The sequence below is a fragment of the Centruroides sculpturatus genome, unplaced genomic scaffold, assembly GCF_000671375.1.
Source record: "Centruroides sculpturatus isolate CEXI.00-Female unplaced genomic scaffold, Cexi_2.0 scaffold457, whole genome shotgun sequence".
Classification (NCBI taxonomy): domain Eukaryota; kingdom Metazoa; phylum Arthropoda; class Arachnida; order Scorpiones; family Buthidae; genus Centruroides; species Centruroides sculpturatus.
The window spans coordinates 242,561-257,908 of NW_019385803.1; the positions used below are offsets into that span (position 1 = coordinate 242,561).

General features: G+C 31.6%; 1 protein-coding gene across 1 annotated transcript in view; it reads right to left on the bottom strand.

Annotated features, from left to right (window-relative positions):
* LOC111642216 (palmitoyltransferase ZDHHC17-like) overlaps nt 1-15,348 on the bottom strand; it is a 70,491-nt gene that overhangs the window by 10,388 nt on the left and 44,755 nt on the right. Inside the window, exons 7-11 of the mRNA XM_023388513.1 lie at nt 14,493-14,632; nt 14,158-14,258; nt 8,860-8,984; nt 8,610-8,766; nt 8,412-8,495 (exon numbers count right to left, since the gene is read on the bottom strand). Coding sequence (XP_023244281.1) covers nt 8,412-8,495; nt 8,610-8,766; nt 8,860-8,984; nt 14,158-14,258; nt 14,493-14,632 — 607 coding nt within the window. The remainder of the gene's footprint in view (nt 1-8,411; nt 8,496-8,609; nt 8,767-8,859; nt 8,985-14,157; nt 14,259-14,492; nt 14,633-15,348) is intronic.

Here is a 15,348-nt window from a genome sequence, read left to right on the forward strand (position 1 = left end):
GAACCTCGATTATCCGGACTAATTGGGGATGAAGGTAGTCCGGATAAGGAAAAATCCGGATAATCGAAACAAATACTTTAATTTGTCTTTTAATGATAATACAACACGTTTTCTTTTCGATGACATATCGGTAATATTAAAAGTAAATACTGTACTGTATTTAAATCGTGATCAAATTTTCAAGAAACAAACGTTCGTATTGAATTTGGACTATTACTGACCAACGCTAACAGACTACCTATTGTTTAAAAGGCCCTCTGGTAGTGCAAGAAGACAGATTTTATAAAATAAAAATCAGTTGAAACTGCATTTTTATGAATAAAAATTTGACAAACTATTTATCGTTTTATGACGAGTAAAATTTTTTTGTGGTGTTTGCGGCTTTTAAGTAATGCATAAACCTTCGAAACGCGAGGCCCTTCAGACCACGAGGCATAGGCAGTGGCCCACATTGCCCATGCCTTACACCGCCCTTGGTCATAGAAATGATATAATTTGAAAATAAAATTATTTATAAATACGTATGTCAAGTTATATTTTTATTACAACGCAAAATATATTTAAGAGTTTACAGCCACTGTGCCCGGCAAGACATTGAAACAAAAAAAGTTATGCATTCCATCACGTACATAAACAGTATCGTAATTCGCCAAGTGCAAATCAGCAAATTCATAAAATTTTTGTTTATTTTGAACAATCCAGATAATAGGGGTCCAGATAATCGAGGTTCTACTGTATATATAGCTATATATATATATATATTTGTTAAACCTGATAAAATCTAAAACTGCAATTATTCAAATTTCACCATTAGAATTTCCTACATCATTGTATAAGATTTGAAAACCACTACTTTTGCTTTATGTATTAAAACTTTTTTTTCATTTTTGACTCTTTCTTGGATAAAAGTGCCTTTTTAATGTTCATCCACGTCCATTGTTAGTTTGGCCAAACTTACAATGGTGTTAAAAAAAGACTAGGTTCAACATATCTGAAACAGATCACCCTCTGAAAAATTCCTACTTGGATTGGATCCATCCTAGAGCGGCAGGCCAACCCTTAACCACATTGCTGTCAATTTCTTATACACAAGCCTTCACTTAGTCATTGACAGGTTTTTGTAAACTGCAAATTTAGTGAAGCAAAATAACATAACAAAACCAATTCTTCCATAGGCTAAATCATATAAACAAGATATACAGTTGACCATTAAAACGGACACCAGTAAAGCAAATTTTGCCATTGCCCTGGCAAAATGTCGTCGTCGTAACATTAATTTTCACACAATAAAGTGAACAAAAATTTTACCAGAATTTGTTAAACCAAAGTGTAAATTATGTTCACAATCCCCAAGAGACAGTATTATTTCCAATAATGATTTTATTATTCACATCAAAAAGTATAAAGAGCAAAGTGGTACTGTAATAAATGTTCTGTTTTGAGTAGAATAATTTTCTCCTAGTAAGCAAAGACAAGTCTGACCTCCAGTTGTAGAGCAATTCAAACCATTCTACTGTACTCAGAAAATAGGGGTTAAAGTTTAAGGACACCCACCCTTTTAAATTTATGTGGTCCCATGCAAACACATGCTAATTTGCATATAGGGATGCATGTCAAATCCTCAACAGAAAAAAAAAAATCACAGATTTCTTTTAGCATTGTTTTGTTTAACCATTCTAATATACTGCACCACACTTAAATGGCAAATACTGTTTCCTCCTCATTTTGTTTGATTTGATAATCATTGAGACCATTAATTTATTTTTGTGAATAAATTTATTTTATTTACAGTAGTTAAATTAATTCAAAATATTATAATTTAGAGATTTGTTTACCTATTCAACCTTAACTGCATAAATTATGCAACTTTGATCCTGATCCTGAAAATCGTTAATACAAATTTCAATAAAATGAACTAACTACTGTTTCCCTAGTGATTTGTATTAACACAAGTTGATTTGTAATTTGGTTAATATTGTTCTAATTGGATCATGTTTGCAACCTCCAGTATTTATTTTCTCTCTCTTAAAAGAAATTCCACTGTTTATGATTGTAGGATTTTCATTATACTTGTAAGTACATTTGTAATTATTTACCCTTGAGGAATGAAACAATGTAAAGTGAAGACTTTCTGTATTTTAAGAAGAGATAAAGAACTGAATTAAAACTCAAAATAATGCATTTAAATTTAAATTCCTTTTTAAAATTTTAACCTAAGATTAATTCTGAGAACTTCTGTTGATAGATGCATTTTATTAAAAGAAATATTTTTAATGTACAGTACAAGTCAAGTTTATTTTTAACTTGATTTTCTAGGAAACCAAATATCAATCCAAACTGGAAAAAATTTGAGTATGTATGTTCCTATAAACTGTAAGCAATATTTTGTTATGTTACCATGTTAATATATTTATGACTATTTTTTCTTTTATAATTGTAAAAGTCAATGTATTATAATAAAAGCCATAGACTTTTAAAACTTAATTCTTCATTCCATTTTTTATATCAAATTTTAAAACAAAAATAATCCAGAATCTGTAAGGAATGTTTTAACAATAATAAATCAAAGCAAATTACATTTTCCTACAAGAAGCATCATATTTTTTAAATTCTTATAAAAATAATTTTTGAATAAATTTACCTTTAAGCATTAAAAATAAAAATTACAAAATAAATTGTTTATTCAGATTGATAAGTCTAACAAAGAGAGGGTTGGGCATTTGGGTCTCCAATTTGAACTTGGTGAGCATGTAGCTGTTAACACAAAAGGCGCCTTGTCCAAATAATAGGACCCACTTCTTAAGGGTTTCTGAAAGACAGGCTTCTGAAAATTGAGGGTTTAGCTTCTACAGCTTGGATGTTTCATATTTCCTCGGAGTGGCAATAGCCAGTGGACAAGATGCTAGGCACTGGAGCTATAAGAGCTATACAACATAGCTTCTAAACTTTGCAATTTTGGTTTACTTTTATGGGTAACATAATTATTTTACCATATCATTACCATTATTATTACTGTTATTCCTTGCATTTAACACTAGATCTGCCATCTATTGAATTTCAGTTATTCACCAGTTAATCGCCAGAAGCTGAAATTTAACTTTTCCTGAATTTGAATGTTTTATATTGCAAACAAATTTTACCTTAATAAAATCAACAGGTCCTAATTATATAGGTCTTTATTTACAACTGAAAGCAGTTATTTTGACTGCCTATTTATTCCATTTGTTCCTTTTTTTTTGTTTTTTTCACTTTTGTTTCACATGTCTATTTATGACTTTTGAATATTAACACTTTTATATAAATATTTCTGCTAGTCTTGTTTGTATTTTCTGCATCTTTTATTAGAACAACTGTTTGCTTCAGTCTCATTGGAATTACTCAAATTATGTACAGTCGACCCCCCTATAAGATAGAGATACATTCCATTCTTTAGGAATCCGATTTCTTACGAATCCTTCCAATCACAACCCAACACGTATCAAGTTTACGGACTACGGCTGTTTGAAAGATTTTCTTCCATAAAATTAATCAATTCTAGACTAATCCAACTCAACATTTCCAAAATACGTATTTTTTTTTGGAAATAATCTGTATAAACTACGCTATAAACAAAAAATTGTAGGATTACTTACCGAGTGTCACCATTCGACATCGCCATTGCTCAACATTGTTTTCGTCGCGGAACAGCTCAGCAAACAGCGGCCGATTTCTAATAACTTATTTTTCTGCGAATAGTTCCTTGAACTTCGGAGACATCATTAATATAAATAATTTTAATCGCCGTTGAATAAGAAATGTTTCTTTCACAAGAAATGTATAAAATTACAGTACTGTATTAGACTTACGGTACCTAATTTACATACTGACAGACGATAGTTAGCGTAAAAATCTCCGTAGCGTGGCGCCACGCTAGACGGCGGAAATTATATATTTAATTATAACAAAGTTACAATAAGTTAATATATAATTATATATACAGTACCTAATTTATATATAATTTATATAATACTGTCCAGACGATAGAAATCTCTCCGTAGCGTGGCGCTACGGATGGCGAGAAAGTAGTTCGGCTGCCCGATGACGTTTGAGGTAATTATAGGGAATTTTTACTGTTTTTTACGGATACTGGTCACAATTTTTTCGTAGTTTTATAGGAATCGTAATTATAGGGACTGTAATTATAGGGGGGTCAATTGTATACACAAAAGAATGATAGATTTGATTATCATCTGCTTACTGGAGATGAAATTGCGAACGTATTAGCAAACTGGAATATTTCAGAATGTGAATCGAAAGATGAATGTACAGATGACATTCATCATCTATAGCAGGGGTCAGCAGTTTGTCAAGCGAAAAAAGCCAAATTGTTATGGAAACAGGATAACAAAAGTACTAGAGAGACGCCACTAGTGCGCGTGACAATAATAAATTCCTATTACAAATATACTGAATTATTTATATTGTTATTGGCCAAATGAATAATAATAATTTATACTGTTAATGTAAATAATAATTTATATTGTNATAACAAAAGTACTAGAGAGACGCCACTAGTGCGCGTGACAATAATAAATTCCTATTACAAATATACTGAATTATTTATATTGTTATTGGCCAAATGAATAATAATAATTTATACTGTTAATGTAAATAATAATTTATATTGTTAATTTAAATGTGTGAAATACGACACATGACAGGGTGCCTCTAGTAGCCATTTTTGGCATAACATTACACGGACAGATGGACATGCGTTCAATGGTTTATATATATATATAGATATGCTTCCACTCGCATGCGACTCATACTGATCAACGTGAGTGTGGTCATGTGTGGATGGGCTAAAGAGTGGTAGAGAGTATGCCATACGAGTCGAAGTTTGTTTGGCGACTCTATCTCAAACTCATAAGTTATAAGACTGCTTGAGATGAGATGAAATTGGAGTTTATGTCTGAAGAGACACAAACGTCTATGCAAACAGCCGCATGTGGCTCGCAAGCCGCTCCTGCTGACCCCAGATCTATAGGATAGGAATAGCGAATAAGTCACATCCAATGAAATCTGGGCTAAACAGGATAGTGATGAGAACCATCCATAGTGATGAAAAACAGCATTTGATTTTTCCTAATGAACCTCTCTACAAAGACATATAATATATTTTTTTGAGTATTCTGATTCTTACTGGTATGATAAATACAGTCGACCCCCCTATAACGTATGTTCCTATAACGACAATTCCTATAACGTAGCGAAAAAATTGTAGCAACTTTCGTATAACGTACCTCCTATAACGTCGTTTCGCGACAAGATTGATAGAGTCTGGACCAATAGTGGATGAGCAGCCGAACTACTTTCCTCCGACCCTGCGCCACGCTACGGAGCGGCTAAATTGAGTTTGCTATCGTCTGTTTAGTATTATATATAAATTATATATAAATTAGGTACTGTACATATAATTATATATTAATTATATATAAATTAGGTACTGTATATATAATTATATATTAACTTAATTTATTGTAACTTTATTATAATTATATATATGCTTTCTGCCGCCTGGCAACACGCTACGGAGATTTTAGGCTAGTAAGTTGAGTTTATTATCGTCTGCACAGTATGTAAATTAGGTACCGTAAGTCTAATACAGCACTAATTTTATACATTTCTTGTGAAAGAAACACTTCTTATTCAACGGCCATAAAAATTATTTATATTAATGATGTCTCCAAAGGTCAAGTTATCTTTCTGCGATAAATTATTTATCAGATATCGCGGCCGCCGTTTCGTGTGCTGTTCCGCGACGAAGACAAGCTTTGAACAACGGGCGTAGTCGAACGGTACACACTCGGTAAGTAATCCTATAATTTTTTGTTTATAGCATAGTTTATACGGATTACTCCCAAAAAATTATACGTGTTTTGGAAATGTTGAGTCGAATTAGTCTAGAATCGGTTAATTTTATAGAAGAAAACCTTTCGAACAGCCTTAGTCCGTAAAGTTCCCACCTATCGGGCTGCGATTGGCTCATGTATTTAATCGTTCCTACAACGTAATTTTCGGTTAGCGTGGAACGTATCTAAGCGTTATAGGGGGGGGTCTACTGTATACAAGAAATATTTTGTTATAAAATAATTTTATTTAGTAATCTATGGAATATACCTATCATTGTGGAATAAACGGAATAATATACCTATCATTGCTTACTTTTGTCCCACTAAAAAAAACTGCTTTTATGTCTGTACAGGTACTGTTCATGATAGGCAGCAATAAGGAAATTACAACAGAGAAATTTTCAATGCTTGCTTTTTATTATACAAATTATATATAGTTCCCCCAATTTCAGGGGAAATCCTCCCAACTTTGAAATTCCTGCTGTAATACTGTCTCTTGAAATTATATAATATTGTAGAATGTTATTTTTTGGTACAACTACAATATAAAATCAGTATCAAATCATAAGAAGAATACTTTGGAATAGCAATCATTTTGATCTAAATCAGTACTAAATCATACAGAAAGTCTCACAGTTCTAGTGTTAAAGCTTATAAAACAAATTAAAGCTGATGCAAAAAGTAGAAATAAAAATACATATACTGTCACCATAAGCAAATAAGCTTCAGACATTACTGTACATGGAAAAAAAGACAAGTCTATTATGAAAATAGGGTAGATTACCAATAGCATCTCTGTAGAATTAACTCTTTCACACTGCTAAATAAAATTATTTCTTCATATTTATTTTCAGATATGATGGTATTATTATATTTGAAGTGTAACAAACATGAATGCACAAGGAAATGATCTATAACATTAACAATAAAAAATTACTATTGCTCTGCTCCCCTACTTTCATAACAGACTTGTCTTTTTTTTGTCCATGTGCAGTAACATCTGAAGCTTATTCATTTGTGGTGACAGTATATGTATTTTTAATCCCAACTTTTCACATCTGTTTTAATTTGTTTTATAAGCTTTAAATGTGAGAAATAATAACAGTAATAATAATGCTAATGTTATGGTAAAATAATTATATTACACACAAAAATAAATTAAAACTGCAAAGTTTAGAACCAACATTGTACCTAGCATCTTGTCCACTTGGCTATTCCCACTCTTAGGAAGTGTGAAACTTCCAAAGCATTATAATCTAAACCCTCAATTTTCAGAGACCCATTTTTCAGAAAGATTTGAGAAGCAGGTCTGTTGTTTGGTCAAGGAGTTGCTTGTATTAACAGCTACATGCTCAAGTTTTGTTCAAAAGGAAATCTGAATGTATGACCCTCTGCTTGTAAGTTCAAAACAACCTCTGATCAGTCAATAGCTAAATATTAGTAAAAAATATATGTATTTATAGAAATGAGCCATTTTTCCAGTTCAAATAAATGCATCTAATTAAAATATAATAATTGTAATTTAAATAAAATTATGTAAATATAAATAACCACTTAAGACATCTATAAAAGTTGCATGAATTTAAGAAGCAAAAAATTATACTTGAGGTATGAAGTATATAACAAATCAGATAACATTCTCCCATGAAATTTGCTAGATTTAATTTAGAACTTACCATATAAAAAAATTAATTAAATATCAAGCATATTGACTTCAATTATTACATAGATTAAGTGATGTGAAGTTTCTTCAACTTAACAGTTTGTTAAGTTAATGGCTTTATGGTAAGATGTAAAGTTTTGATTCAGATCTAAACTTTTGTTACTTAATCATTTACTGGGGTCATTCTCATCTTTATTACTGGTCAATTCCACTTGATTATGGGTAAATTAATGGATTAATTAAGTTTATTCATTATAGAGATAGTCTCTTCCTAATGTTTAAAAATACTTTAACCTAGTGAAATAGTCAGTTTAAATACATATATTAAAGTATGTTTTATTTTAAAGAAAATATTACTATACTCTTTTCCAGTATAAAAAGGTGCCAATGTTCATTAATCTACATAAGCATAGGAAAATAGTTTCATGTTCATTAGAAGTAAAACATTAAACATATTATCTGTTCTATGTATAAATGGTTATAATCCACTTGAAATTTCCAACATTTTTGCAAGAAAATTGAATTATAAGAAAACAAATAAAAATCATTGCAGCACATGTGAGGTTTGAATTTGTAGACATACTTTTGAATATTCATGTTTAAGAATTTTTGTTGCTTAGCTAGTTAATAGAGTCATACACATTCAAAATCTGACATGTTGAATTCATTTTTATTTTGGGAAACACTAGTCTCCTATAAAATTGTTTTAACAGCATAAACTTATTATTTTTTTAATCTATTGTTTTTATTAGAAATTCTGGTTTTAATAAAATAAAAATAAATGCATTTTAGAGAATTGCTTGAAATTAACTGGTAAAATACATAATTATTGTTAAAATCAAACTAAATATACTTACAAACAACACAACCATAAAGACACCAACATATCATTATGAGTAGAAAAAATAAATATGCAACAAAATAACAGTGGTTTCCTATACCTAAAAAAATAAAAAATTATAAAATTAATGATTATAATTATACAGATTACAAAATCTGATTTTAAAAAGTTTATTTTCTATTTGATTGTATAATTAATAAAGCTAAAAACCCACCAACACAATTTCCCACCCACGGACAGTGATGGTCAAATTTTGCAATGCATCGATTGCATACCGCACAATGCTTTGATCTAAGAGGACGACGCACCAAGCAAGTGCTACAAAACCACACGGGATCGAATCCGTCTCTTTCTGCTAACTCTATTATCATCTATATGTAATAAAATTATATTTTTAGCATTTAAATTGATTTTATAAATAATAGCTCAAACTGTTACTAAAGATATATTTAAAATAAATTCACTCTATATCTTTGTTCCTGATCCATCTGAATGATACCAGGATCAGACTTCCATGCTTTAACAAAACTATAAAACAAGAGAGTAGATGATCCCAAAAAGCCTAAGGTATTCCATAAATCTCCAATATCTTACATAAAATCAAGGATTAAATTTTTAAAAAATGTTTTAACTAAAAATTTATTCACTAAATAGGATAACTAAATATTTATTCACTAAATAATTCAGAAAGGCATGCGACATACATAAGCAATGTAACATGATATTATTCACCAGGAAACCATTTGGGGGACACTTGTTGTTACATTGGGATTGACCAAAAGTCAATTTTGATAGTAGGAATCCTATCTATGTTTAGTTTCCCAGTCATAAATTATGACTGGAAAACTGCCAATAATAAAGCATTTTATAAATGACATCAGCAAATCCCAATTCTAAGTAATAAATTAACTGAAGTTGAACTCAACATTTCCAACTTTTAAAGTTCACATTATAATTAAATTGGAAGTTGATAAAGTACAGAACATTTTACAGAATGGAAGGTATACATTTATAGATACATGTCATTTAAGTGCATGTATCTATAAACATATACCTTCCATTCATAATAAATGCATATTAACATGTCTGGTATTATGGTTATTATTACAAATTATTGGGTTCAGTTTTCAAATTGCAGACCTTTAGATTTGCATTGTCGTCCTTTCTTAATCTTGAGAATGGAGTTAATTAGATAAAAATCAAGGTCAGATATGGAAAACTAAGGGAGTAGAAATTATGTACAAACTTCTGATTTGAACCAGAAGTCACATGATTTTTATATTAAAAAATGATTGTCACAATGCTGGGTTGCAATTTTTAATGTCACAATAACTAAACAATTATTATTATTATTTTTAACTTTTTCTTGTAATAAGTATGTAGCAATTATCTGCATAATCAGATACTTGAATAATACTGTTTCTTGTCAGGGAATTTGAGAAAAATTTCAAAAATATTTTTGTTAAAATAATGGCTATAACAGTGTGTTCAGAAAGGCATGCAACATACATAAGCAATGTAACATGATATTATTCACCAGGAAACCATTTGGGGGACACTTGTTGTTACATTGGGATTGACCAAAAGTCAATTTTGATAGTAGGAATCCTATCTATGTTCAGTTTCCCAGTCATAAATTATGACTGGAAAACTGCCAATAATAAAGCATTTTATAAATGACATCAGCAAATCCCAAGTTGTTCATTAATCGCATAAACAATTTTGAAAATGGCTACAAAAGAAAATGTAATGCTGAATTATGAGGTTACTTGTAATCAACAATAACATTGAAGTGACTAAATCATCTAGTTTTGAAATATTATTTCGGCAATTTCTGCAAAATACTGAAATCATTTTTAAATAGAATAGACTGTAGAGCTTAATTTTTTTAGTGTCCATTATCATTATTTGTTTTCAGGCAATATGGAGCTCAAGAAGACCTCATATATGTAAATATTAAATGATAAGCTATGTATTGAGATAAAATATTCGTCAAGTTAATTAAATCTCAGCAAAACAGTTAAAACAGCATTAGAAATACATAAAAATTGAAAAGTCTGTTAGTTGTTTTGAGTTGAAATTGGTTCATAATATTAAAAATAGCAAGTTGGGTGTAAAAAAAATATAACTTTAAGCATCAAATGAGAATAAGCATAAATTTTGAATATATTATTTAGTAGACTATAGAAATTCTGGAGATTTGATAAGATTTTTTTAACAATACCAAGTATGGGACCTCAAACTATGCAAATGGGTTCTGCAGAACTAGTAGCCCGGGACGCCCCCTAGTGGGCGTTCTTTACAAATTTCCATAAGGCACGGTTCCTATGACTTTTTTGTTTCTATCAATATGTTCTACAGCTCCGTTAAAGTCCCAATGGTAAGATTTATCCTCCGAATGAAGGGGTGGCGACCCCCAAACTGTAGTCCCCCTGTGCAAACAATAAAGTCAAAGGAACCATACCCCTACTCGCGACCCTTCGCGAGATATAAGCTCCTGAAAATTCGCCTGTCATTTCCGGTCACATGACACAGTGGTCAAAAGTAAGCCTACCGCGTGAAAAAAACTAACGTACGCTCACACACACTTGGGAGTTTGCCGATCTGCTAATTTGCAGGGTAAATTGTGGCAAACAGGCGGTCAAGTGACACACAGAATAATTTTCGGAGCACTATATCTCGGGAAGTGCCGTGCGTAGGGGTATGGTTCATTAGACATTTATTGTTCGCACAGAGGGGGGGTTGCCACCTCTTCATTCAAAGGATAAATCTTACCGTCCCAATAGTGTCATACGGATCTATATTTCTACCTATTAAACATTCTATAAATACTTTAAAATAGTTTAATTTGTTTATTTACCTTTGCCTGTAAACCTCGATTTTAAATGTATCCGCCATTTTTTCAACAAATTTCCCATGAGTTAATGCGTGACGTTCACCGATTCACGGGATGTCGTAAACGTGCGGCACAAGGTTAATCGAGGCATATAATAATTATTTATACCATTCCATGGTATAAATAATAAATTCGTATCAATAATAAATTCCTATTACAAATAAAAATAATTTATTGTTAATTTAAAATCTTCGCTAGGGCGCCTCTAGTGTCCGTTATCATACCGTTGCACAGACAGATGGATACCCGTTGAATGGGTTATATATATAGATTAACATCAGGTCTGTTTGTAGAACTACTCCCTGTTTATCAGGCAGTTCATTATTTATCATTTTGCTTGCTTTTTTATGTATGGTAATTTTCATACAATTTTTTGAATCTAATTAATACATATTTTTGTTTAGTTCATTTATATTATGTTAACTCAAAGCAAAATTTCTTATAGTAAATAATGTATTTTATTCAATGCATAAATATATTAATTGTCAATAAAAGCATTTTAATATAATAAATATATTTAAAAACAATTTTCATAAACAAAATTGTAGTCCCAGGAACTTGGGAAAATGTAATGCCTAGTGTCCAACCAAGGAACAAAATTAAAGTCAAACCCTATTGAATACTCATGTTCCATTTAGAAATGATTTTTTTAACTGTAATACCATCAAAGGATTATATAAAATATATCACAAAAAGATCAGTAGCCTGTCTTCAGTTAAAACACTGATTTAACTATATATACTGTGTTTCCCCGAATATAAGACAGTGTCTTATATTAATTTTTGCTCTGAAAAATGCGCTAGGTCTTATTTTCAGGGAATGTCTTATTTTTTCCAGGAAGAAGAATTCACATTTATTATTGAACAAAAAAAATTCCCAAGTCGAATTTAGATGAGAGTGACGTATATCCGGTGTGTGGAACTGTCGCCTTTTTATAGCGTCAACATCGGACTCGATGACCAATTAGCGCTTACTGGACCGTAGCACTATGCAAATATGTTGGGGCGTGTTCACGGCCGACCAATTAGCCATCACCAGCCGTAACGTTATGCAAATCTGTGATTCCCAAGCCATAGTCTTATGCAAATCATGCCGTGTGGCGTAATTGTCTGCTGACCAATCAGTGGCTGTACTTTCAAAAAGCCAACGGCCACTTTCAACCATCTGTCGATGACCGTTACGACTAAAAAAAAAACTTCGCTAGGTCTTAATTTCAGGGGGAGGTCTTATATTTCGCAATTCAGCAAAATCTGTGCTAGGTCTTATTTTCTGCGGATGTCTTATTTTCGGGGAAACACGGTAGTATTTTAAAAAAAGTCAATTTAAAAATTTGTATATTATACAAGTATTTGGTTATTTAGATATGAGAAACTTCAGATACAAATACAAAAATTTTACAACCACCTAATAAAAATAAGTCACGATCCAGATGTTATTCAATTCTTAATTCTTCTTAAATAATATTATTTAAATTTTAAATTTGTGTCAAAATGTTATAATAGTGATGTAACGAATATTCGGTTACTATTCGGTATTTGGCCTATTCAGCCTATTTTTTGCTATTTGGCCGAATACCGAATATTTAATCACTATTCGGCCGAATACTGAATACCTAAAACAGGAGTAAGAAATAACAAAAACACAGTAAATTAATCATTTTGGTATTTAGATTTAATGTTATCGGGTTAGTGTTGTTTGTTTATATTTATTTATAACTTATAACATGCACAAAATAAAAAAAGAAGATAATATTAGTCACATGTATTCACAATTTATAATTACAAAGATCAGCACACGTACACACCTATTCGTTAGAGAATCATCGCACATCTGAAGGTCTGACCCTGCCTATCCTTTTTTTTAATGTGCTCATCTTTGCTTTTTCCTTTCTCTTTCCTCTATAGCTCTAGTCCACGTATTCCTATGCATACATCATAATACGCGCTCACGATACTTTCGATTCGTCACTTTTCCATTGTAGATTTCCCATTTTACAATTACGTGATTCATAGCCTGGTGATAACGGAGAAAAGAGACAAATAGGACGTTGCTATAAGTCACAGTGATGATTTCACAGGTTCGAGACAGCTTGATAGCCCGAACGGCCCCAGGGTTTCGCCCGTGCACGCTAAGTGACTTTCATTATAAGCATTTAGCTTTCCGAAGTCTATAGCAATTGTTTGGCATTAGAGAGGTTGCGGCCGACGTTTTCAACGCAAAAACGTGTACGTCGGACGTTCAGCGCCGCTTTCCTAAAGGCCTAGAAGTTTGGCAATGGTGTTTGGGACGTCGATCATGATTCCACTGACTATCCAAACACCATTGTCAAACTTCTAGGCTTATAGGAAAGCGGCGCTGAACGTCCGACGTACACGTTTTTGTGTTGAAAACGTCGGCCGCAACCTCTCTATTGACGGCCACGAATTTTGGGCCAATAAGCTGCCTCGACTTGTTCGAATATGTTATCAACTCAATTTCATATTTATTTTCATATTTTCACTTCACGGCCCTTCTCTGTTCTTTTTCCGTTATTTACACGTGTAGGTCATTTCATTGTTATTCACATTTGATATCATCATTTATCACATACTGCCATGACGCTCTTGTCTGTCCGCTACAACTGTCAAGAATTAACGCGATTGGAGAAGCATAGTGACAGCGGGCCAATAGAGAGCAGAGTCCTTGCCATAATGCGGTTTGCGTGCCAATTTTCGTACGTGCGTTAATCAAGCCGAATAGTTTGGCCGAATATTCGGCTATTCGGTCATGTTCCTGGCCGAATATTCGGTATTCGGTGTGAGGCCGAATATACTATTCATTACATCACTATGTTATAATTCACTATCAAAACAGATTAAAAGGATACATGGCCAAAGGTATGTAAACCAAGTAACATACATCCAGAACTTGGTGGAGAGATACACTGATATTGGAATGATATTTAATATTCTATCATCAAATAGAAATCTGTAATGATTCAAATAAAGAATTATTTTTGTTATTACTTTGATTATTTACAACTCTTCAATAATAATATTTGCTTAACATTTTATCCTTTTAATATTAATAATGGTTTCTACTAGTAATAAACTAGCAATTTATAAACAAATTTTTTGACAGACATTCCTCCTCCTGAAATATTAATATAAAATGGTAATATTTTAATAAATAATGTTTACAGTCATGTAATCAATTACTTACCTGCTGACAACAGTCATCATGAGGAACAGACCAAATAAGAGACAAGCTTTCACCACGTATGATTCTGCAGATTCCAAAATCATTCCAACTAGATAGAAAAGCAGGAAAGGAGATACAAACATTCCCCAATACCTTAGAGTCTAAAACAAAAAAATTTAAGAAATAGTTTTGTAATACATTCTAATAACTGTAAAGCATATAGTTAAAACAAGTACAGGAAATTCCTGTTAGTTAGAAATTCAGGGAACAAAATATTCAAGACTTCAAATTATTGAATTTCAAACAATCTGAGATTTATATATTTCTATAAAATATGCCAACTGCCATGTAACTGATGTAATTTATTAAGCAAATGAAATATAGCTACTTATACAGAACACTTATAATTATACAAGGACACAATTATACAAAACACTTATAATAAGTATAAGTATACACTTATACTTATTAACTAATAATTAATAATAATATAAATAAATAAATTACAGGTAAACAGCACATGTCCAGTGAGAACCTCAAATTGTAGCCCAATTTATTTTTAAAGTGGTAAGTCGCCCAAAAGTAATAGTCTAGAGCCCTACAAATACAATGGGTGATTGGTTAACGAACAAATCGGATAACGAACACTTCACTGAACAAACACAAGAAGCGATGTAAAATAACGAATACCGATTGGTCTTCCTTTGTCTTCAGGCAACAATTAGAAACTTTTCGAAGCACAGGAGACATCGACATTCTACCCAGTATATACTGATCAGATAGTATTCCCCTGAACTTTGAAACTCTCCCTTGTAATTCCAGGCTTTTGTATTTCTGACAGAAACAATTCTTTTATGTTTTCTTCTGAAAATGCAGA